This window comes from Botryllus schlosseri, chromosome 9 (genome assembly GCF_051294905.1).
Source record: "Botryllus schlosseri isolate E-star chromosome 9, Bs_hap1, whole genome shotgun sequence".
In the NCBI taxonomy this organism is placed as follows: Eukaryota; Metazoa; Chordata; class Ascidiacea; order Stolidobranchia; family Styelidae; genus Botryllus; species Botryllus schlosseri.
In genome coordinates this window covers 18390468-18415309 of record NC_137244.1, presented here as the reverse complement: position 1 = coordinate 18415309, position 24842 = coordinate 18390468, and the positions used below count along the sequence as shown (strand labels likewise).

At 41.1% G+C, this 24842-nt stretch overlaps 2 protein-coding genes and 2 pseudogenes across 2 annotated transcripts; 2 read left to right on the top strand and 2 right to left on the bottom strand.

The window, feature by feature from the left end:
* Positions 1 to 483: 483 nt before the first annotated feature.
* LOC145446398 (arylsulfatase J pseudogene) lies at positions 484 to 2365 on the bottom strand (annotated as a pseudogene).
* An 11528-nt stretch (positions 2366 to 13893) lies between these two features.
* LOC145447353 (arylsulfatase B pseudogene) lies at positions 13894 to 16699 on the bottom strand (annotated as a pseudogene).
* An 884-nt stretch (positions 16700 to 17583) lies between these two features.
* Positions 17584 to 21753, top strand: LOC145447358 (prostaglandin E synthase-like). Its single transcript, XM_080325775.1, has 3 exons — positions 17584 to 18840; positions 19854 to 19936; positions 20895 to 21753. The coding sequence occupies exons 1-3, from the start codon at positions 18718 to 18720 to the stop codon at positions 21139 to 21141; spliced, it is 453 nt and encodes a 150-aa protein (XP_080181901.1). The 5' UTR covers positions 17584 to 18717; the 3' UTR covers positions 21142 to 21753.
* A 72-nt stretch (positions 21754 to 21825) lies between these two features.
* LOC145447355 (uncharacterized) lies at positions 21826 to 24696 on the top strand. Its single transcript, XM_080325773.1, has 2 exons — positions 21826 to 22119; positions 23823 to 24696. The coding sequence occupies exons 1-2, from the start codon at positions 21826 to 21828 to the stop codon at positions 24522 to 24524; spliced, it is 996 nt and encodes a 331-aa protein (XP_080181899.1). The 3' UTR covers positions 24525 to 24696.
* Positions 24697 to 24842: the final 146 nt, after the last annotated feature.

Genomic DNA, 24842 nt, shown 5'->3' with positions numbered 1-24842 from the left:
ACCAAACTCCAAAACTTTGCCACCAGTTACCAAACGAAGACGACAGATTTACGAAGTAATAGGATTATCGAGCTGAAATCTTCCTTGGGTGCTTAAAAGCAATTGAAGGAGCTTCACTGCACTGTTTTGACGTCATAGCAGCCTGATTTATAACACCTTGCAGCCCATATGGAGACGCACCGTATCACTACACAATATTCAACTTCATTCGATAGCCTGAATTTCCTCGTGACGTATTAAATGCGTGTTTTTTGAATTTTTGTGTTGTTGCTTATTTGAAGCTAAGATTTTTGATATGCGGCTGGCGCATGAAGAAGGTCTGCCCACCCCTGGTAGATAGCTTATCGTGCGTAGATCACCACTTCAGTGTGTTCATCAAAACTGATATATGTCCAGTGGACAGTCCAGTGGACAGTCCACTAATGACTCTGCCATCATCACTACCTGTACCGTGCGGTACAAGCATAATCACTGACGTAAATATTCATAGTAAAAACAGTATTCCTTCGAAAATCATAATTTCAGATACAAGAATGAAACGTGCAATGATAAATATATTTGTAATTTCGACCCGACCGATATGAAGTGTTGCGATAACGCAAGGTTGAGGTCATGGCCAGCAAGTCGAAAGACAACCTACGGATTGAACTAACATATGCGCGCCTTCGTCAATTGCTGACATGTAAATGCACGTTACCGATGTGCATCGGATCGCGAGATATTATTCACCCAGGGTTGCCAGTAGCCACCGTTTAACTTGGGATCTCCAAGTTTGTCGTATCTGCTACGTGAGTGCGCAACTCTTGTCGTCGAATGGCGAGCCAATGCGCGCAGAAGTCTAGAAACTATTGTGGGGTGCTCCGACGCCACGTTGAACTCTTCCCTTCTATCCCTACCTATGTCGAAAAGTTGTAGCAAAGCTTTTCCACGAGTGCCCGGGATAAACTTGCTTTTTTCCCCTTCATATTCTGGAGGCATGGCCCAATGGTCCGGCCCGGGATTCCCCGTGATTAATTTCCACCGTCCAACTCGGATAGCTGCTTTGACTCTGATATCGAAACCTTCTAATAAAAATCGATTATTCTTAGATCCCCTGTCTCTTCCAATTGTATGCAAGATCACATTGCGTGGCCGATGCGCCATGCCCCTGATCGCGTCCCATTGATCCACGCCATCTAGATGCTGGGTACCGTTCATTACCGGACAGTTCGCGGCGGAAAGCAAAGTTGGAAACCAATCCGAGGCATCTAGTAGACCTTTGTAGTTTGTTCTAGTGACGCCTAATGGTTTTCCATACATGAAACCAAGTGACCGTATCCCACCCTCCCATAATGTTCTTTTTTCGCCTCGCAGAGGCCAGTTATTGCCGCCCCCGCGATTGATTCCGCCGTTATCAGTTGAAAAAATGATAATTGTGTTATCTAGTAGGTCTTGAGCGCGTAAATACTCCGTGATGTTACGCACGGACTCGTCAAGCGCATACACCATTCCTGCATATCTTCTTCTCTTGGCGTTTTTTATTGACGAAAATCGTCGTTCATAGCTCCTCGGGACAGAGACAGGAATGTGGACGGCTTGATGAGACAGGTATAGAAAGAATGGCTTTTCTGGATCGCGGTTAGCGATTGCTTCGATCGATTTTCTCGTGTAAACATGCGTCGAGTACTCGCCGAAGGTCGTGTTCACCGGTCCGCCACTTTTGCTGCTGTACATATCGATACCGCAATGTCCTTTCCAACACCGGCGGTGAGAGAAATAATCCTGATGACTAGCCAGCATTCCAAAATACGAATCAAAACCCCTATTGTTGGGTAGGTATTCTTCCCTGTAAAATCCCAGATGCCATTTTCCGACCATGTGAGTTTGGTAACCGCAAGCTCGAAGGTTCTCCGGCAACAGCGACAATCGCAACGGCAATCCTTTGCGTTGTATGGGCCATATCACTATATTTTGCAAGCCATAGTGAATCGGGTTCACGCCGGTTAAAATCTGCGCTCTCGTCGGAGTGCAGATCGGTTGCACGTAATAATTGTGAAGTTTGATTCCATCTCTCGCCAGCTTGTCAATATAAGGCGTCTTGACTCCAGAATGGTGATTTCTACCGTTGAAACCCACGTCGTTGAATCCCATGTCATCGGTCAGGATAAATACAATGTTAGGCGGCTTCTGGCAGAAGGTGAATTCAGACAAAACCAGCAGAAGGAGGCCTATGCTAGTAGATCTCATTCTAAAGTTTATGCTCTACAATAGTATACAAAGTCTCTGTTCAGTCGCATATCGACCGCCGATAACGTTTTATCCTATCGATGTTGAACTCCGGTTGACCTTGCGTGCGGCATCATTGCAATGTGGCCTTATTTATATATAGTTGTATAGTAATATATGTCGACGTATATGCTATGGAAAAACAATAACACTAAAAACACTGCGTTGATAACTCTCATTATCAATTGAACTAACTACAACAACATGCAAAGTCTCTGTTCCATAACATATTGAACGTTGCCTACACATATTCTTTAATTCACGTATAAATGCGATTAATAAACCCTTGCGTGCGACTGAATCGCTGTAATGGGGTCGAGGATTAGGCGCCGTATTTATTTATATGGTTGTAAACGTGCATGTGATGATGATGAAAAGAAGTTTTTATCTCAAAAACACTGTCTCGCTGAACGCCAACGGCAAGGAGCCTTTCTGTAGCGAAAATGTTAATACGAAATTAAACTTTTGACAAAACAAATGTGAAGTTTCAAACCGTAAGCCATCCTCATTGGCGGCCTTAACTTATCCATAGAACAAGTTTTTCGTCGTATATCTTCGGATTCCTAGCGTGCGTAATTTTATTGCTTGAAGCGACGGAATGGATCGGGGATTGAATACCATCATATGCACGTAAAAGTAATCATCGATCTACCTTATGACTGTTAATCTGTATTCCATTATTTTCAGAGAGGCCAGTATATGCAATGTACACACATAAGCTATCATATGATTTAAGCCCAACTTTTACAAGATTGAAAGATAATCACTTCTGTCCCGATATTGGTACTTTCTGCGATGGCGAATCGCCGATTGGTACCGAGACTGACTTTCTCCCATACGGTCATACTTTACTGCAATGAAAGATATGGAAAATTGATACCCAGACGCGACAATACAGAAGCCTGCTGCGGTCGAAGTCGTTCTCTGTGATCTTAAATGTGTCGGTATTGATTTGGCAATGTACATTGTACATGGTAAACTTTGCGTATTCCGCCAATGATTGGTAAAGTGATGATAGCATCTGGACATTAATGTTTACTAGTGGATCCAGAGGTGGTCACGGGTCAATGACGAATCACTTCTATATTTTCGGAGTACTCAATTGCGTTTTGCATGGCTACTTGCACTATATTTGCTCAAGCTGTTGCTTATTAGACTACTTCCACATCTACTTCAACAGTCTTTAGTCAAAACTAGTTACATTTTGTAATTTGGTTACTTCTACTTGAAATTAAGTAGAGATCTATGACTTCTACTTCTACTAGCGTACCAACGCTGACAATTTTTATCTTCTATGAGTAGACCAAAGACCATTGGACTGGACAACTTGCTCCCTGCATATTTAGAACTGTTTTGACACCGGAAATCGTCTTGGGAAATGGACAGGATACTGGCAAATCGGAATAGACTATTTTCAGTGCCTTAATTTGTACTCAATTTCAACACTATAACGGTGTACCGCGTGTGCCGGCATCCGTGATCGGATGTATCTCTGAAAATCATTAATTGTTTCATACATTGCCCAGAGATTGATCGTTAACTTTCTGCGCGAATGACGGAATTACCCTCTCGTTCAATAGTTGAATGTAATGATTGATGAGATTGGATGCTTTGCAGAGAGTCTTGAAGTGTACAGTAATTGCGACCAAATAAATGCGAAAATGGAAGGATTAATGATTATGTCATGTCAAAATATTTGTCATGTATGGCCGTGTCTTTGAAATTGTTACGGGAGCTATAGCTGTATTTAAGACGATATAGCCACTTTAGGAAGATACTGATATTTTTAATTACCTTGTGTGGATTTCTAACACTCGTCGCCTATATCACTATGAAACGTATAGGAGAATCCGTAATGGTGATGTACACGTCATATAGGCTATAACAGAGACGGGCAACGTACGGCCCGCGGGCCGGATCCGGCTCGCGAAGGGAGTTAGACCTGCCCGCAGAGAGTTTCTATCCTGAAAGTGAAATTCTATTCCGAAAGAATTTACATGCGTCATGGAATGAATCCAAGTTTGCCAACCTGACAAAGATGGACATGATACTATACTTGCTCTGTTAGGGTGCACTCGTGCATATATTTTCTACCATGAACATTAACGAGACAAGGCTGCGTTCCAATATAACTGATGTTCACTAAATGTTTCTACATGACATGCAGCCAAGGTGTCTTGTTGACAACTCCGACCAACCACAGATGTCTGATTGACTTCAACAGCTACTGGTAATAAATTCATTAAATACTGTTTTTGGTCTCTATGCTTTCAACTTAAAGTTTACATTAAATACGATTTATTCCTTGTATGTGGACAAATACGCGATTAATGTATAAATTCTGTAATCCGGCCCGCCAAGTGCTTCATTTTCCCAAATCCGGCCCGCCGACCGGACAAGTTGTCCGCCCCTGGGCTATAACAACTGATTGTAGGACTCACGATGTCATTTTCGTGTCATTTTCATTAGTTACAGTGTGCGGGCCGCATATCAAGCATTTAATCGACGTGAATCTCAAGCTGACAAAATATTATTTACGCGCCAATCGACAAAATAAGAATTCCAAGCTTTTTAAGGAATTTTGTCGCTTAATATCGGACTCACGTCGTTATCTCTCTAATTTGTCTGTATAATAGTAAATTACCTTTTTAAACATTATGATTTCAGGAATTACAGGATGTGGTATCTGTGTGAAACTTGGCGGGAAGACATGCTAATCACAAAATATTCGGTGCGATGGCAAATACGTTTACGCCATACAGAGTTGTATTATACTTGTCACATTTACGGAAGTATACTCGGGTTATTGTTGCAGGATGCAGCAACATTTTCTCACCATCATATACCAAGTTACCGATTACTATAACTATTATCATCACAATGATGGCCTATAAGTTCGAAGTTCGCTACGTTCCGCTGTCATGAAATCCCGCATCAAATTGCCTCGAGACCTTTGGTCAATTATGAGACTCATACTCGAAAGCTTAATATTTGGTTACACCGGCAGATAACTGCAAGATGTTAAAAATATCTTACATTGTGTACCAACTATAGTACAGATTCAACGATTTTTTCTGCCACATGTAAGTAAGGTTATTCCTCCTCCCCTATATATACGTAGAAGTATTATGACGATATAAAGGCGACGAGTTTCGAATACAGCGAAAACTACAAGCGTGAAATATAAAATAAGAAAGGCTCTAAACTAAATGAAGATGTGTTGGACATTCAGTTCAAGTGATGATCCTCAGGAAACATATACCGTTGTCACTAACCTTATTCACCTTTCATCATTCTGCATAAACATAAACACATGTTTACCAGTATGGGCCGCACCTCGTCATCCGATCCGCGTCTTGCAAACAGCCCAAGTACCAAAGACCGCGCACCTAATGACCTTTTGAGAGTTTGAAAGCTCACTGTCATATCATGAAATTTTCTGAAAAGGGGCGGGTAAAAAGGAGACGAATCCCTGTTGTATAGCAAGACTTTAAATCACATGATGCGGTGGAATTTTTGTGGTTGTGAACATTTGTACGGCATATACAATACAACACGAAGCCAATTCTCTGTGCTGTCCGCGTATGTCGATTTCTTGGGTTGTGGCAGTTCATGAAAGCGTATTTGGTCCTCTTATTCACAACTACTTACTTATTTTAGAAATATTCAAAACCGGAAGAATCAACTTTTTCTTTGAGTAGTTTTTTCCGTTTCGCAAATGACAACATGTATTTGAACTAGGATGGTATTCTACGTCATTATACTTCTTCTCAGTCTGGCTTAGCTTTATTGTATAGGCCTACTTTGATTACTTCTGTGTTTAGTTCGCTCTCGACGATGACTTACAAGCGAAATTATACTCTGAATCGTTTGTTCAATATACCTATTCTGCTAATAAAATTAGTGATGTCACAGCAGCTAACTGGATATGCTTCCGCCACGCGAATGTCTGCCAAGCATCACACAACCCGCTTCTTCCATCGAGTTCATATTTGGAACTATATTATCACCGAAAATCGACTTAGGAAATGGACATTGTACGGTCAAATTGGAATGTAACATTGAGCGTGATCGGTACTCAATTCAAACACTATGACGGTATATACATCGTGCATCAAATGCGTGATCATGATCATACGGTTATAAGAGTGTAAACGTCTTTGCCAGGAATTTCTTTCCATATGTAATCTAATGACGACTTCATACAATGATTGCAGAATCAATAATAATAACCCCTGGACTAAAATTACACTTGTGAATCACAGCATAATTTCTGTAATTTCGATTCGTCATCCTCAATCATCTCTACCTCTGCTCTGTAACCCTTGCCAATTCTTCATCTGCTGCAATTCTGTAATCTGACTTCGCCATGTATTGCATAGGAATATCAATTTGAATGTATTACTGAAATTTTAAAAATTTACTCCAATCTCGCCATTTTCCTTTGGGGGCAGGTTGCTCCCCGGATTATGTGTGTATTTACCAGTTTTACTGTGAATAAAGGATAAAATAATAATATTAGGATTCCCGTCATATTTTCTCGGGAATCTTCAGTATACTGTGTGATTAAGTGAGTATAGCGGCGACCAAATGATTTTGAAATTTTTGCGTTTAAAATTACTCTAGAAATAACGCTTGGTAATATAAGGAGACATGAGTTGAGTGAATACGTTCACCATGTTACAAGCACTCAAGGAATATATAGAAATATTTGGATGTAATTGGTATTTATCTATAGCACGCTGTAAACGCTTTATTTGCATTGCTAACACAGGAAAAGTGATTAATGACATGGAGCACAAGAGCTAACGGTGATAGGCGTGACTCTTTTTTTCATTTTCTGAAATATGTAGTAATAACACTATACCAAGTATAGTTTACGGTAAATGAAATTGAAATAGTGAAAGCATGCAAGAATCCGTGCGATGATATGAACGTACACATTATGTAATGACTTCATATGCGTACGGAAATCTATTGTGTAATATCCGTGTCATCACAAGCTTTCCGTTAATCTCAATCATCTGGTTGACAAAGGAACAACGCCCGAACACGGAAGTTGCCAAAAATTGATTTCACTATTCTTCAAAATGGAAACAAATTTGGTCAAATATTACTGGGCTCACGGCGTAATCTTTCTGAATAATAGTAAATTAAGTTTTTAAATATCGTCATTTCAGGAATTACGGGATGCTCAATCGCTCAGGTATGATGCAACCTTAAGTTGCTGATCATAAAATATTACGTTTCATACTCGATGGGTACAAATATATTTTCATCACAAAGGAGTGTAAGATAACAACTCTATATGTCACATCATTCAGGGAAGTATATGGATGCATAATATTTTTATACAACCATATTGCGTTACCGTTTTCCCTGATTATGATCGCAATACCTACGTTATAATGTCGAAGTATGATACGATCCATTCTCAGATTGCCTTGAGACCTTTGATCGTGACATAAATACAAAGATTATAAATCCGACATTACCGCCTTGTTGATTAGGATAACATCCATTGTGCGCAAGCATTTCTCGTTGTATTTTAGTTGCTGTCTGGTTGACTGGATGTGGATGAGTTGTGCCACTGCGTGTTATTTTTCGTCGAAATTGTGTAGATTCCGGCAATCCAATTGCTATTCACATTAGTCCAGGGGGTTTTACATGCGGCCCGCGAAGCAGTGCTGAATTAGAATAGTGTTCGGCCTTTCAATTGATTTTCTAATCGAGCTTGATACGATACGTTTGAGCTAGGTCCATGCGTACTAGGAAAGGATCAAAAATAAATAAAAAACATCACTAAAATTTGCATATAATGACTTCACACGCGATTAACTTTCACAAAATTTATTCAAGCATGAAAAAATCTTTGTGCTTCACCAGATCATCCTCAAGCTATTTACAATTCTGTCGATATCGTATTTATTGTAAGCTATTGATGAGTCTCGCCACCACCGTTAGGCTCTATCTATTTGTCAATGAAATAAGGCTATATGCTGATAAGTAGGGATGGTGCGAACCTCTGAAAGGCTCCGGTTAGTGTGAACACGGAGATTTGCACAAGGATATAATGATTAAGTGTGTAGTACAATAGTATACAATAGCAGCCTACAATGCTTGAGGGAAAATAGACAAGTTTTTTTTAACGCAACAATATCAGATTGCCACTGTGCTGTTCGAAAATATTAAATCTGGGTAGCCACGTTCGAGCTCTTCAACCCCCTGACTACATTCAGATGCATGCCGATATTGTACAAATGTATGTATACGCAACGATGTGTATATTTCAGAGATGAGCGTATTTGAAATTTTTATGTCCCAATCCAATCCAAATCCGAACCTTCAAATCCAAATCCAAATCCTAATCCATAACTTTTTCAGATTCTAGTCCATGTCCAATCCTAATCCGATTCCAACTGGAAATTCAGAAAAAATACTAATTTATGCAATGAAGGGATTCGAAAATTTTCTTTCACAACCAACGATTCACTTGATTCAAGATAACTAAGTAACCATAATTACATTAATAACTGATCTGAATAAAGTTTGTCGTGATTCGCCTCACGACATTTCAATCTCCCAGAAAATAGGTAAATCCAATCCAAATCCTAATCCGTTCTGAAAGAAATGTCTAATCCAAATCCAATCCAAATCCGAAAAAATTTCACAAATCCTGTTTTTTCAAAACCTAATCCTAATCCATGCTCATCTCTGGTATATTTATTAGGATTGGCGGATATTAGCCTGCATTCTTGAACCCGGCAGGCAACACCGCAACAAAGAATTCTGCATTGTAACTTTGATAGGAATAGAGTGTTGAACCCTAACTGGCAGATTGTAGCTAAGGCGGCGAAACAGACCATATACCTTCGATAGTTGTGGTTTGAGTGATTGTATGTGACTCTTCCAAGATGTGTCCGAATCCAGTAAAACGCCAAGGTATTTGGCATTTTTAGCGTTGGAAATTGGTTGGCCAGCGATGTCAACGGTTAGGATATCGCAGGAGTTCACGACAAATAATTTGGATTTCGCAGCGTTAACCCGAAGGCTGTTATAGGACGTCCGCTCATGCACTTTGGGCATTTGATCATGGGTGACAGGTGACGACGCCTGTTGAAGTTAGCGTCAATCCGGATTGATTGTTTCTAGTTCCCGCTAGCGGTCGATGTTCATGAATAACTAAATTTGAACATTTTTATCCGAAATCACCAATTTTCATGTATATTGTTAAAAAATACGGCGCGAATGGAGAGGAGAGGCACAGACGAGTCCGTGTCTCACCTGTGATAATGCAACTCATCACGAACAGCTCAGAATTTATAATAACTTGTATCAATCAAATGCTATTGTCGCATTGATTCCGATAATCCGAATATTAGCAATCTCAGAGCAGAACCCCCTCAAATTTGCCAAGGAATTTGAAATTCGACTTTATTACGTACAATGACAGCGCAGCGAAATAATAGTCAGGTGAGGCACAACTGAATCTGCCGCACTCACTATTCGCTAACAATTAGACGCTCGCGGCAGTGTGAAAATTGCGATCGATTTCGGAAACCGACAGTGTTGTATGAATCGTGGAGTTGCGACCGGCAGTACGTAATGTGGAGCAAATACATTTCCTTACTGATGTACATATTTAGTTTTGCTGATTATCCATTTCAAATATTCAATCTTGTAAAATAAAAAGATTTGACGAGCAAAGGACAATAGAAAATATAAAGATCACTGGTGTACAGAATGAACTGTCCATCAACAAAGTATTAATAGAACAAAACCTTTAAATATATTTTTCATGCAAAACGAAAACCTTACACCGAATATATAGAAAATCAGTGTCACTTCCGCTGTTCCTTTTCAGATACCAGTGTAGAAATGCGAGACTTCACCTTGGAGAGTGTCGTGGCATTGTTCGATCGAAACGCAACAGCGTGATACCAATTGCTAAAATACAGATTATTCATGCGTAATTCGTTATCGTATTCGACGGCAAATTCGCACGGCATGCCATTTTTTAGAATTCATATAATGGCGCAGAGAGAGATATAGAGGCTTCTACCGATTGTCTGCAATTGATGTGACTGAACTTGTCCGCGGATGACGTCACCCTGTAGTAACCACTGAGCTGCGGTGGACGTCATGAATTGATATAGCGTTACAATGGCCTAAAACTCATACCACCGCGCAGATTTCCAGTTAAGACATGTGCGATACTTCCTCCAATGCAGTGCTACCCTACCTTTTTCAGTTCACGGCCAACTTTTAATGCACTGCTCCATTGTGAGACCCACGATGCGATATGGCGGAACGGATGAGAACGTCATTCGATGTACAGTCATTCGTTGTTGTTGTTGTTGTTGTTGTTATTGTTGTTATTGTTTTTCTTGTTGTTTGTGTTATTAATGGTGTTTGTCGACTATACTATGGTCATTTAAATCCGGCCAATATTATTTATTTCCATTCCGTAGATGCCGACTTGTAGCATGGCCCAGTTCCAGGCTTTTATATAGCACCGCTTACACCAGCGGTTCTCAACTTTTTGCACATGCGCCCCCCTGAACCCCCTGCACTTATCGTCATGTCAAAAAGAGCACATCATCTAGTACAGAGGTAGGCAACCTTTTTGCTAATCACGTCCGTATTTCGATTACTTATGTAGCCCAAGGCCGCATTCCATGGCATAGCCGTAAGGAACTAACTGGACGCAAAATACCTATGTTATTCTGTCCAGTCTGTATCCATTCCCGGTGAACCCCGGACTATTCTACTTTTCACAACGGCAATTGTACGCACCGAAATCGCGAGTGTCAATGTTATGGATAGTTGCTTGGATTGCATATTGTCGCGCCGAACGCGAAATATTTTCAGATTCACGAATGAATTCCGTAATTAATAGTAGCAGTATCACATACTTTCAACTATTTATCCTTTCTCAGCCCATGTGATCAGATTCACCGGTAGGGCTCATGGAGGGAGTGCTTTCAAAAATTGAGGGCAAGTTATAAATGATAATGCATCTTCGGGTGGGCCAATTGTCATTAGTCACTTTGTTGCATGCTGTTATCTCTTGACCCCCACCAGGATTGTCGATTGTATCGGTAGTGGAAATAGTGGAAATATAATGAAATCGCCCAAATGTACCATAAACAAATTTCTTTCGTGAGGAGCGCCCGATTCCGATTCCGCATCAGATTGAAGCGGGCGCTGCTATATTAAAATCGAAAAATGAAGTTATGTTGAATTGCGCGGAGAGCGAAGAAAATTTCAAGATTAATCAACATCTTTCAAAAATTTGGGAACGAATTCGTAATTTCAATTTGCATGTCGACGGCCGCCAACACATACTAATTGAATTGGGCGTCGACGGCCGTACAAATTCCCTTCTACGGCCGCAGGTTGCCCATCTCTGATCTAATAGTATACATATGGTATGTCTTACGCCAAGTTTGAATCCGCATTCCAGTACTTGATTCTTTAACATTTGTGACAAATTTCCCCAAACTCGTTTGAAAATAGCAAAAAACATTGAACAAGACATCAATTTATTTCACGGTAGGTTACACTGAGACTAATCCTAATGCTGGTAGTGACTACAGAGAGCACGGCGTCGCTCTGTACTGCCATGCTAAATTTGATCAGTTTTGGAAATGAATTGAATTGTATTGATTTAGGGTATAGGCTAATTGAGGGCGAAACCGGGCAAACTATATTGCATCCAAGTCTGTCTTAGGCAGCGCCGTTCGTCAGCTATTAACAACAGCTACCCAGCGCACCGAGCTTTATGTTACTGCCAAAACTTTTAAGTAATGAATTACTTACACGTGGGAATTGCTCTATGTCTTCAAAGAATATCAAAAATTTGCTCAAATGAAGTTGAAATCAGCCTATACTACGCTGAACGCTACTGCTGGAGTTTGAATTTGGCGAGCTTTCTTGAATACGAAATAAGTTTCTTCTTCAAAAATCGTCTTCTCAGAATGGTTGTGAAACACATGTTTAGTCAGAATGCATACAGACTTTGCCAATTTCTCGCGCCCATCCCCCCTGAGAGCCTCCTGAGCGTGCCCCCCAGGTTGAGAACCACTGGCTTACACGGATGAGATGGTGAGGGGGACACTAGATAATAATTCATTTGCGTGAGTAACGAGCTGAATCACACGCGCCCGCAAGTGAAATTGCGCGACAATTGGAGAGTACGAGTGTATCGAGCAGACAAGAATACACGTAATAGGTGATTACAAACAAGAAACCGCGTATTCAAGCCGTAATTCGTCTTTTACGTCGAGCATACGAACGAGTCCCCGAGCAATGCTTGCGTGCCGGAAATTGTTTGCTGATTACAATCGAGCGGATTGCATTTTCAAATCAACGTTCGCAAAGCCTTTGTAAAGGAAGTGATGAATGATTTCCAATCTTAAGACATGCACAAAAACATAGCATCCAATTTCGCGCCCCAATCAAAATGACTCTCACGAAAATTTGGCACACGAATTATTGTGAGCACGGAACGTGGCTTACGGCACTTATGGGCGAGAAAACAATTTAATTTAGAGGAGGAGAACGGATATTTGCCCGTTTAATCGGCATATTTCACAAATTGAATAGAAAACGACCGATTTCGAATCGTAGGGCGAGGTCGCTCACAAATCCATTTGTGTGCCTTGGAATCAACTTTTATCAAAATACACCAACCAAAACTCTGTCAACAAAAGGAGTTCGTGTACCACCTAAAAATAGTACATTGAAAGCTCTCTCTTTCATGCTGGTGACGTCATATTTTGTGATACGATTGTTGATATACAATGTTCTTTCCAATTCTCTACTAGTTGCTGACGATTACCCCTGACGAGTGTCAGCCGAAAATATTCGGGTTCATTTCAATATGAATATACTATTTAATTGAATAGAAAACTGTAGCATTTAGAAATTCTTCGCGGCCCACCTGAAATAGAGGGTGGTTGGCGACCCACTGGCTGGGAAGCAATGCTCTAATTGCATGCGAATTGGCAGAAAAACTTTCAAACGCCTCTCAATCGCTTTGTTCGTGAGCAGAGTACTCACTTGAGACTAAGTAGATTCGATCAAATGGAGCAGTTCTAACTTGTGAACTTTTGACATATTCAATAGGGTCCATCAAACCACTAGGTGTCGCCAGACTTGAGGTGAAAACCGCCTTTGTTACGTATGCGGTTGCCGTATTCAGAAACCTGTAGGTTACTTTCCCGATTGTGTAAGGGTATTTTATATGGAAAAAATGGCTACAACATATTCTACGGGGACCGTGAGCTCGCTATAAAATGAACTAAAACTTCGGAAAGCCTCTACGGAAGGAAATAAGGCCGATTTGATAACTAGGTGAGAATGTGAAATTGTCAACTAAATGTCGGCTACCAGCTCAGCACCAGAAGTTTTCAAAGTTTTAGTTCATTTTATAGCGAGCTCACGGTCCACGTAGAATATGTTGTAGCCATTATTTCCATATAAAATACCCTTACACAATCGAGAAAGTAACCTACAGGTTTCTGATAACGGCATCCGCGTACGTAACAACGGCGGTTACCACCTAAAGTCTGGCGACACCTAGTGGTTTGATGGACACTATTGAACGCTGTCAGGCTATATACCCCTTCAACGAAGTGACTTTCGATATCACAACATGCTTTTTCGGCATATCGAGTCTGCGTAAGATATGTGGCGTTACGCACAACCCGTGATGCTTATATCCGTCGCAAACGAATTGAAAATTGTATATTCTATTATAATATGTGCAACATAAGGATGATTATTATTGAATCTATCATCATCACCACATGAATTGTATAGCAAGCAGTATATCGGAGATACCATCTTCGCAGAAGACACAGTATATACGCTATCGAAAATTCAAAAGCTCAAACGCAAAGCTGAAACGGTATAAATGGATTACGGTACCATACATGTATGTGAATCCGATCAGGCAATTCGATCCAGTAGATTTGCGGTAAGCAACGTGGTTGCTCGCGGTTGCACGCCGGAACCAATAATCTTCATTCTATTGTTCAATAACTTATAGCTATAGATTTGCAAATGCAAATTACTCACACCTACATCTGATCGTACGATATCATGAATTGGCTTATAATCGGATTATTTCACCCAAGGTTGCCAGTACCCGTTATTTAACGCTGGATCGCCAAGTTCGTCATAGACCCGACGTGACAGCGTCGCCATAGATTTCGAATGGCGAGCTAGCGCGCGCAAGAGTTTTGTAACGATATCGGGTTGTTCCGACGCTACGTTGACCTTTTCCCTTCTATCCCTCCGTATGTCGTAAAGTTCTAGCAAAGATTCTTCACGCGTGCCTGGAATAAACCTGCGTTTTTCGCCCTCATATTCAGGAGGCATGGCCCAATGGTCGGGGCCGGGGTCGCCGGTGATTAATTTCCATCGCCCACTTCGGATAGCCGCTTTAACTCTGATATCAAAGCCTTCCAATATGGTATCGTTGTTTTTTCCTTTCACGTCATTTGCGATTGTATGCAGAATCTCCGTACGTGGTTGAGGCGCCATGCCCCTTATCGCGCCCCACTGATCCACGCCGTCTAATGCTTGCGTGCCGTTCATTGTGGGACAGTTCGCGGCAGAAAGCAAAGTCGGAAACCAATCCGAGGCGTCTAGTAAACCTCTGTATTTGGTTCCTGTGACACCCAGCGGTTTTCCATACATGAAACCAACGGAACGTATCCCACCTTCCCATAATGTTCGCTTTTCGCCTCGCAGAGGCCAGTTATTTCCACCTCCGCGGTTGATTCCGCCGTTGTCTGTCGAAAAGATAATAATTGTGTTATCAAGTAAATTTTCAGCGCGTAAATATTCCGTGATATTACGGACGGATTCGTCAAGGGCGTATACCATTCCGGCATATTTTCTTCTTTTCCTATCTTTTATCGACGGAAACTGTCGTTCGTAGCTCTTCGGGACTTGGACAGGAAGATGAACAGCCTGATGGGACATATACAGGAAAAATGGTTTCTGTGGATCGCGATTCGCGATCGCTTCAATCGATTTTCTCGTGTATACATTGGTGGAATATTCGCCGAATGTCGTGTTCACAGGCCCGCCGTCTACGCTACTGTACATATCGAAGCCGCAATATCCTCTCCAGCATCGACGGTGCGTAAAATAATTCTGAGAGCTCGCCAATATACCAAAATACGAATCAAAACCCCTATTGTTGGGAAGGTAGTCTTCTTTGTAGAACCCCAAATGCCATTTTCCGACCATGTGAGTTTGATAACCGCACGCTCGAAGGTTCTCCGGCAACAGCGAAAATCGTAAAGGCAATCCTTCGCGCTGTGTCGGCCATATCACCCTATTTTGCAGGCCAGTGCGTATCGGGTTCACGCCGGTTAAAATCTGCGCTCTCGTCGGAGTGCAGATCGGTTGCACGTAATAATTGTGGAGCTTGATACCTTCACTGGCCAGCTCGTCAATGTATGGCGTTTTGACTTCCGAATGGTGTTTTTTCCCATTGTAGCCCACATCGTTGAATCCCAGGTCGTCGCTCAGGATAAACACAATGTTTGGCGGCTTTTGACAGTATGCTAGTTCAAACACAATCAGTATACAGAAGCCTACGTTGGTAGATTTCATTATCAATTTTATTCTCTACAATAGTAATACAAAGTCTCTGTTCAGTCCCATATCGACCGCCGATAACGCTTTATCCTATTGGTGTTGAACTTCGACTGACCTTGCGTGCGACTAAATCGCTGTAACGTGGTCTTATTTATTTATGCGTGATTGTATACTTGGCGTGTATATGATGACGCTGTAAAAAAGCGGTGTCTAGCGAAAGGAACGACGGCAACCAGTCCTATTGTTGCGTAAGTATTAATTCGAAGTGTTGTTGACAAAATAAGAGCGGAATTTCGAACCAAAGGACATAATATCGAAGCGAAATGCTACTATTTCTGGTGTATATCCTCACGTTCACCGTACTTCAAACGTGGGGAATTTCGTCGCTTGAAGCGATGGAGTCGATCTCGCAGTCGATATCATAACATCTTAATGTCTATGTCGGGGTCGTCTGGTCGATATTGAAACATATAGCATTTCTATAGGTGCCAGTTCCATTTCGACCATCGCCGTGAATAAGAATAATGTATTTTTCCGGATAATACGTTGTCAGCAATGCCGAGTCTTCAATTCGCAGCGAGATGGACTTAACTGATCACTAGGGCAGGCTTTTGTTGCACTAAAATCGCGAGAAAGTTGCACTTAATTTTAACAGAAGTTGTAGTAAAACTTGCATCATAGCCTTTTAGTAGGCCATGGTTGCATTTTAATTTTTGTCAAATTATTAAAGCATGGGAGACTCGAAAGGCTCCGCTGTATAACCTGATTTTTCTGCATCGCTGTCAAAATTGTAACTTTGTCATTTCACGGACAGTCTGGCGACTGCCAAAACCACCAAAAATCACATTTTTCACCCATACACAGCAAGAAAATTACGCAACGTGAGAATAATTTTCCCCCAAACCGCCAAACAGCGTAGCGATAACCCTCCCCCTAAAAAAATCCAAATAACACACCCCAATCACTGTAGGTCTGCAAAGTTGACACAATGTATTGCAGAAAAACTCACTCTTAGCGACTTTAACAAAATCAATAGCCTGTAAAAGGTGACCTAGTGAAAATGTAATTTTCGGCGGACTCGCCTGGGCGTTCGTGAAATAAGAAACTATCTCAAATTTAAACGACAGAATTGATATAGCGATCTATTTATATACTGTTCGGGCACGGTCGTGCTTGGCAGGGGTAGTTTAACGAACTTCTTGCTTGCAAGCCATTGTGTCATGGATAACAGTCAGATACGGCTAACCCATCAGGCCATCATACAGCTCATTGTTATGCAAATCAAAAAGAATAGAACCATACTAGACATAGTTTATGGCATGTTTTTAAATCACTCGTTTACATTTTCACGCAATATTTGATCAAAGTTGCAGTAAAAATTGGCATGAAAAATAGAGAAAAGTTGCTTGCCCTACTGATCACGATCGGGAAAAGCCGGAAGACTGTCTGTCTGTCTGTCTGTCTCTCTCTCTCTCTCTCTCTCTCTCTCTCTCTCTCTCTCTCTCTCTCTCTCTCTCTCTCTCTCTCTCTCTCTCTCTCTCTCTCCTTCTGTATGACTGGTAGGATCGCCAGTGAATTTCAGCATTGACATCATGTTTCGCGAGGAGTCGCTACAGCGATTGCATAGTTTCAAGTAATTCTGACTATCATTTTCATCATTATGCCATGTCTGATTACTTTCGAACAACGCTGTCTATAAAACGATACTTGGAATTTGAACTATAGGATTATTTTCAAGTAGGTATAATCGACACTCGAGGAAATTATCAGTAATCCTGACTGCTGTACATGTTTTTATATATAACACAGGATAGGTTGAATATATACTCAAAACGAAATTACGATGACAACATAGGACAATCTGCTTCGCCGATAAACGCATATCATGTAGCAGCTTCTCGTCGGAGGAAATGGTGATATTTTAGTCAGCTGCCATGTGTCAGCAAGTGCAAGTGATTAGCGCAATGTCTACTCACGGAAAGCGCAATAAAATAGACATTTGGGTTTTCAAATCTGAAATGTATTTAATCGCGTGTCATTCGAGTCAACCAAATTTGTGATATTTCTGTATCTAATGTAGTAACATAGTAACTTATTACCTCCTAAGCTCAAAAAGGTAGCTAGCCTACCACAGAAAGCATCCTTGTTGGAAAGTATTTGCCTTCATAATCCTCGGTGGTGATAAATATTTCGTCATATCAGAGTCGCGAAATAACAACTTAAGTTCGGTATCTTATTTTGATGCCGATTGACACCTTTTGAAATTCATCTTTGTCGAAATAGTCTATGCCGCCTTAACAAACTATACCAGATCTGTTGATATCGTCGACAACGGCATCACTGCGAAGTCTGTTAGGAATTCCAAACAGATATCACTGGATATATTCATATATACGATATACTATTTCCCTCAAATTCACTTCTTTTAGTAGCTTATACTCCGATGACTGTGGTCGTAAAAATCTTAGATTCGTGATATCGTGACACCATCATGAATTTGACACCACACTGATGTAACGGCGTGCATAAATTATGATTACGGGACTGTAATTGAAGAAAATGTGCCTATACTTTAAACCACTGATAGTTACGATGAAAATTGCGAAACGTCTATATTTTCTACATGAATGGCGAAGTTAAGTTTGCCACAGAATAAAGCAAACGATCGTTACGGTATTTGAAAACCAGACCCCGCAGCGCGTATGCGATACTTGAAAGCACCTGCCTATTTTAGGCAGCATTTGATGTTTCACTTCAGTTATACCCCTCGTAGGTGGGATCGCACCCGATGAGAGCGGTGGTGAACTTGCGGTACAGCGCATAACGACAAATATGTTTAACGTTGAGAATATTGACAATGAGCTATTTTATGACTTCGCCTTCTATTCGTTGACATTGATCATGTTAACCATTTTCATTAGCTACAAGGTTGGACAAGCTCGGTTGAGAAAGAAGGTATGATTGTTATTTTCTAAATCAGATCTCAGAATCGAACAACATATCGTGCGCGTTGTTATGTAAGTAAAATGCACCAAATATGCTGATGTGGAAGTATACGGTTTACATCTATCTTTGCACGAGAGGTATCTTAAAGTCCGTGCTAAGAGCATATGATTCGTGACGTATGTTCTTTCAGACAGCAGTGTCACCGCAATGGCGACGATAAAATGCATGACCTTTTCAATTCGTTGTCGTTTTTCAAGTGTTCATGGAGATAATCCGTACAGTAACGTTAATAAGCGCTGTTCGCACATACAAGGATCGGCTATGCCAGAAAGTAGGATGAGTCAGAACTAGACCCCGGTAATCTAGCATAAAAGGAATTTCCGAAACTTCTCACAGAATTTATTTGGGCAGTCATTGTTATGCTTGGACTTGGACATGAATTAAACTAGCAAGGCTACATCTGGACACCGTCAAGCTATATGAAATGATTCAAAATTTTCAGTCCAGCAGTAGCAGTTCTCTAGCTCCCTAATACCATGCTAATTGCCGATATTTCTTCCATTAATAGGCGATACCGATATTTCTTTCAAAGTGTGATATCGATAGTAGACCAGCGAACCGATAATAATCGCTCGGGCTCTAGTCACAACCATACGTACCATACGAGTATGCCTGCAAAATTTTTAGTGCGACTTTTACAGCGAACTGCTGCAAACCTCGCAATTATAGTTCACATTTCCCGCGCGCAATCCGCAGAAAACATTCTCAACAAATGCATCGAACCCTATAATTATAACATAACCGTGACTAGGCTATAGCTATCTCACGATGGTGCAAAGATATATTAGCATCGAATTCCATGGTTTTATATAGATAACGTTATAATGTTATTTGCGAATCGGAACAATCTTCAGCAACAGTGCAATACTCTTAACACTAGCAGATCTGAGACGAATCGTTACGGACAATAGGCGAAGCCACATTCTTAGCAAGTGGAGACATAAGCCGCCTATTTTTATCAGGCATTTGCTAACGTCGAAGATGCTGCCAGACATGGTGGGTCAGAATACTGCCGTATCGACGAAGAAGTGGAACGATTAAGAAGGTACGTATATCGGATACTAACAACTGGCAGCCTTGCACTAATTGCTGGAAATATATATCTGGGATGTCAGAACCTCAAGTGTATTTGTTCCAGGGTTTCAATGACTCGATTCCGACTCGATTCACGATTGTCTGATGACTCGACTTGACTCGACTCATTTTCTCAAACTACAGAAATGGCCCGACTTAACTCGAGGCAATCTGTGCATTGACTCGACTTGGACTCGAGTTGTTGCGCATGAATCGAACCAATAAGTCATATACCTTGAGGCTCAGACGGCCGAGACCAACATTACATTGTAATTTCGAAGATTAGTTCAGTAATCACACTATTGGGGTTTCGTCTATTGTAACTGGTACTTGAAAATGCGACCAGAAACGGTTAAAAGTGAGGAAAATTAGTATATTATAAATGTGAGCCATTCGATATCACCAAAAGAGTTATAAAAAGTGGGTTTAACAAGACTGGAAACTGGAAACTGAGCACTGAGCAGTCAACACAATGACTTGGACTCGGACTCGAGTCATAATACCATGACCCAGACTTGACCCTCTGCTCGCTGACTTGGAATCGGACTTGACTCGGTGGTGAATTAAAAATGAATTGACTTGAGTCGAGTCAAAACTATAAAAGTGAGATTGACTTGTGACTCGAAGCCTTGCTGTGACTTGGTTACAGCTCTGAATTGGGCTCCTCTGATTGGTTCACCAAGAACAATGAACTAGACACAATGTCGTTGCCTATCTATCTAAATACCAAATATCACTAAGATCCTACATATCGAAGATCAATATCAGAATTTGAATCGTTTAATTGAAGTATCATTCTAGATGTAGGCAAACTGCAGTAAGCGACCAATGACCATACTTTTGAAAAGATTAACCACTATTATGCGGATCGGCTGGTGGCAAGCGGGTCTGCCCATCAGCTGCTACCACTTATCCACAACCTTCTGCAGGATTCACACGAACCAAACGGAGAACATTCCGATGTTTCTTTTCGTTGGATTTCTGTACATCTGTACTGGACCTTCGAGATTTTGGTACCAGACGTTGCTACGCTCGTACACACTCTTGCGGATCATGTACGTGTACGCGTATATGAACGAGTGGAAAGCTCCATGGAGATCAGTGATTTTCAGCATTGGGCTGTATCTTACAATGGTCCCGATGATTCTTGTCATTGTGTATTCATTTTATGTATAACAATACAGTCATACATAAACTTATTGCAATCGCCTCTTATTGATATGCCCTCGAAAAGTCCTGGGTGGATCAACTTCGGTTAACTTGAAAGTTAGTTTCGTTCTAACGGCATCAATTACCAGTATCTTTAAATCGACGGTGATCAATATGAATCAATCCTACGCCCAAGTTTATCCACAATCTCATGCGACCCACATGTAGGGAAGGACCAGTTGTGACAAAATATTTTATCATATCATAATGACAATTATCACCATACTGATGTGTACATATAGGCCTAAATATATAAACGCTGCAGCTGGTTGAGCAAATTGTTTGTCAACTTTCTGTTCGATATCAACATTGCCCCGGTACCGAAGAACAATGAGTTGATCCAGATAATACAGAGGCTTTATATTACTTTCGCGCCAAACCCTTTGAGGGAATGATATACACAATTCTACTAAACAATACTAATTGGTCGTATAACAAAGGCGCTATAACATCGGAAAATGTACCCGGGGTCATTTAGCCTTAACAACTTTGCCGCTATCGTAAACACCGTATTGCTTCACTGTATCTAATTAAGCTATGTCGGTCGTGTCCTGCTTAATAAAATCTAATTATCACTGACCCCGAGGTAGGCTCGCAATAGGCCATCCGGTCTGACAGTGTCTGATTAGAAAGGAGGTATACGAGGTGCTGATGAACGTGATAGCTTGCTGGCATACTTTAGTGAGTAGTTTGGAAAGGCATATGAATATGGAAGGCAACCGCAGTCCGACAAAAACCGTTGATTCGTCAAATCCGGGAAACGGCTTAGCTGCACGGATACTGGATTTCTTGGAGACTGTATCCCCATCGCGTAATGGCTCTGTTCTTCGCGGTAAGAAAATGTTCGGCAGCATGGTTGATGTCGGGTGTGGTGACGGGAAAAGCACTTTGCTTTTTGCTCCTTACTTCAAAAGGATAAATGGCATCGATCGCAGCAAAGCTCAGGTATCGAATTTATCGAATTTATGGCTAACACTTACATAATATTAGCGTACTTATCGAAATGTATAGATTAGTTTGAATTGAATTCGCCATCTGGAAACGGAAAACATGTACTTTACATTGATTTTACCATGGCGCGGGGTGTAAATCAAGTTCGATGTAATTTTTGGTACAACATGCAACTTTCACATTCATAACAGTTGGTGAAAATTTACCCAATATATCCATACTAATGATTAGGTCTGGGCACAACGATTCGAGTCTTATATCAGTAATGAGTAGGGCGATTGGATTTGAGCTAAAAATGGAAATTTTTACATTTTTTTACCTTACTTTTGTCAAAATTTTGCACTCGTGTATGTAAATTAGGTGTTTTCACATATAATAGTAGAATTGTACTACTTATCTTCCTTTCTGGTTGAACCTGTCTGTCCTTGAGAAGTAGTTTGGCCTGAAAAAGCTTTTTGACTTGAAGAAAATGATTTTTTTCACAGGATAAAACGTTATTTTAACGAAATCTAGGCCTATGAAGAATTCCAGTAGTTCATCACGCATTATAGTAGAAATAATTAAAATTTGTTGTAGTACAACGAAAGATACTTTCCTACATTCTCAACTGTCCTTACTAAGTTAAGCTTGCTAAGAATGGAGAAAGAACGTTCTACAGCAGCAGTTGTTGGCTGGCAACACTGAAGTTTTGCGTACACACCGTGTTTTGCTTCATTCTGACAATGTTGTCTTTATCACAATTTTCATGCGTTTCTTGACACGCCTTGCATCAGTCAGGATATTGCGGTACGTTGAGCATAACACCATATCAGCCTATTTGTTTCATTGGACTGTTTATGATTCACAATAAGCAGACAATGGGCCGTCTACAACAGTAGGCCCATGAAGTAGGCTACAAGATCAAAACTGTCAAATGATAAGTTTACTGCAAACATATATAAACGAAATGTAGGTTGCAAAAAGCTTTGACTTTGTAAACAATTTCGACGATTTTTTGACCTAACGCTACAATTTTGACAATATTTTGACCGTCAATTTTTGACCTGTCAAAAAGTCGCCCTAATCATGAGTATAATTGAGTCTAGTAGTGAGGGTCGGTGTTTTCGAGAGCTATTTTATCAAGTTCCGGCACTTTTTTCGCACCGTCGGAATCCTGACGCAATCTCGTCATCATTCAGCTCGTCATCATCCAAAACATGTTGCACAGTGCTACGCATATTCGCTGAAACGACATTACCGTGAGCAAGTGATCGACCCGCAGCGTACAAACCGCTATGAAATAGTTATGATCTACAAATACAAATATATCTGGACGACATGTAACTGGCATTATATTTCTTGTTTCAGCAAAGAGGGTACATTTTTGACTTCCCATGTCAATATCACTGTTGTTATGTGATGGTTTACGAATAGCCTTCTCGAAGCGAAATCAACTAAGAATCGAACCACTGTACTCGATTTTGGCCAGTCCTGCTACTTAGGCCATACTCATAGTTTATTAATGTGTAGCAACCAAGAAGGATCAAGGGGTTGTGCGTGTAAGATAGATCCCACCATGCAGACCTCGTACATATGTCCTCATTTGTAGGGATGTGAAGGCCTATTTGACTATTTTTCACCGACTGGGCACCGGAAAGAGCCACCTAGGGAACATCTGAAATATCCACCCATTTAATTAATGTGCAAATTTATCACAGATTACTAAAGCGGAAGACGCAATGGCAAAACACCCACCAGTGTCTAAATCATCAATATCATTTCAAGTGGCGACCGGCGAGAAAATGCCTTTCCCGGACGCGAGTCAAGACCTGGTCTGCTTTTCTCGGTCGTTCCATTGGATGGAGCTGATGTCGGACGCGCTGAAAGAAACACGCAGGGTCTTGAAGCCCTCCGGGTGCGTCGCGATGTATTGTACCAGTTTCCCAAAAATCGAGAGGCAGATCTCGTACGAAGAAGTAGCCTTGGGAAGGGCTGTATCCGAAATGAACAAAAGGTCAAACGAAATGTTGGACAACTTCTTCCGCAACTTCTGCGACATGCATCCGCGATGCTCGCTGGCTGTGGATGACAGGTACCAGAGGATTTACGATTCCATAGCGGTGGAGAACCTAGCTAAGCGAGGGAGCAAATTCATCATAATAGACGACAAGGACTTGGCGATACATAAGCGATGCGTCTCGTTGACCGATTTTAGTGATTCCCTCCGAGCGTACGCAGGTTATAAATGCGCAATGCTAGCTCTGAAGAGGTTGGAGATGGACACAAACCCACTGGAAGATCTTTTGAAAGATCTGCGATTTCTGTGGGGTGTGGAGGACTTGTCGGACGACGAGATTTTTCTAAATATAACGTGGGACGTGAGTCTAATTTTATGCACTCGGCCGGCGAGAATAAAATGAGCTTCGTGTTCGATTTGACGAACGGTTAACGGTCGCGGTAGTGCGGCATCATGCGAATTCCTTTATGTAGGATATTGCAGTGTATCAGTCGGAGAAACTGATGACTCAGTCGTCACGGCGTGAACTTTTACCCCAGAAAAAAGTCTAATAAAAGAAATGTGTTCTGAAATCATCTGAGTTGATAGATTTTTGTGGGTGGAGTAGATGTAAAACCATGTAGAATATTCCGTCGAAATTATATAACAGGTTTCTTATAACCTGATATCACCATGAGTACAGGCCGTAGAATTCCTCAGCATATTAGTCTGCACGATCGTG

Bases quoted from the DNA above. Each gene is read 5' to 3' on its own strand.
- LOC145447355 (XM_080325773.1), top strand. From the start codon at position 21,826: ATGAACGTGATAGCTTGCTGGCATACTTTAGTGAGTAGTTTGGAAAGG. The intron at 22,120-23,822 runs GTATCGAATTTA...AATTTATCACAG, and splicing joins TCGATCGCAGCAAAGCTCAG to ATTACTAAAGCGGAAGACGC.
- LOC145447358 (XM_080325775.1), top strand. From the start codon at position 18,718: ATGTTTAACGTTGAGAATATTGACAATGAGCTATTTTATGACTTCGCC. The intron at 18,841-19,853 runs GTATGATTGTTA...TATTTTTATCAG, and splicing joins AAGCTCGGTTGAGAAAGAAG to GCATTTGCTAACGTCGAAGA. The intron at 19,937-20,894 runs GTACGTATATCG...AACCTTCTGCAG, and splicing joins GAAGTGGAACGATTAAGAAG to GATTCACACGAACCAAACGG.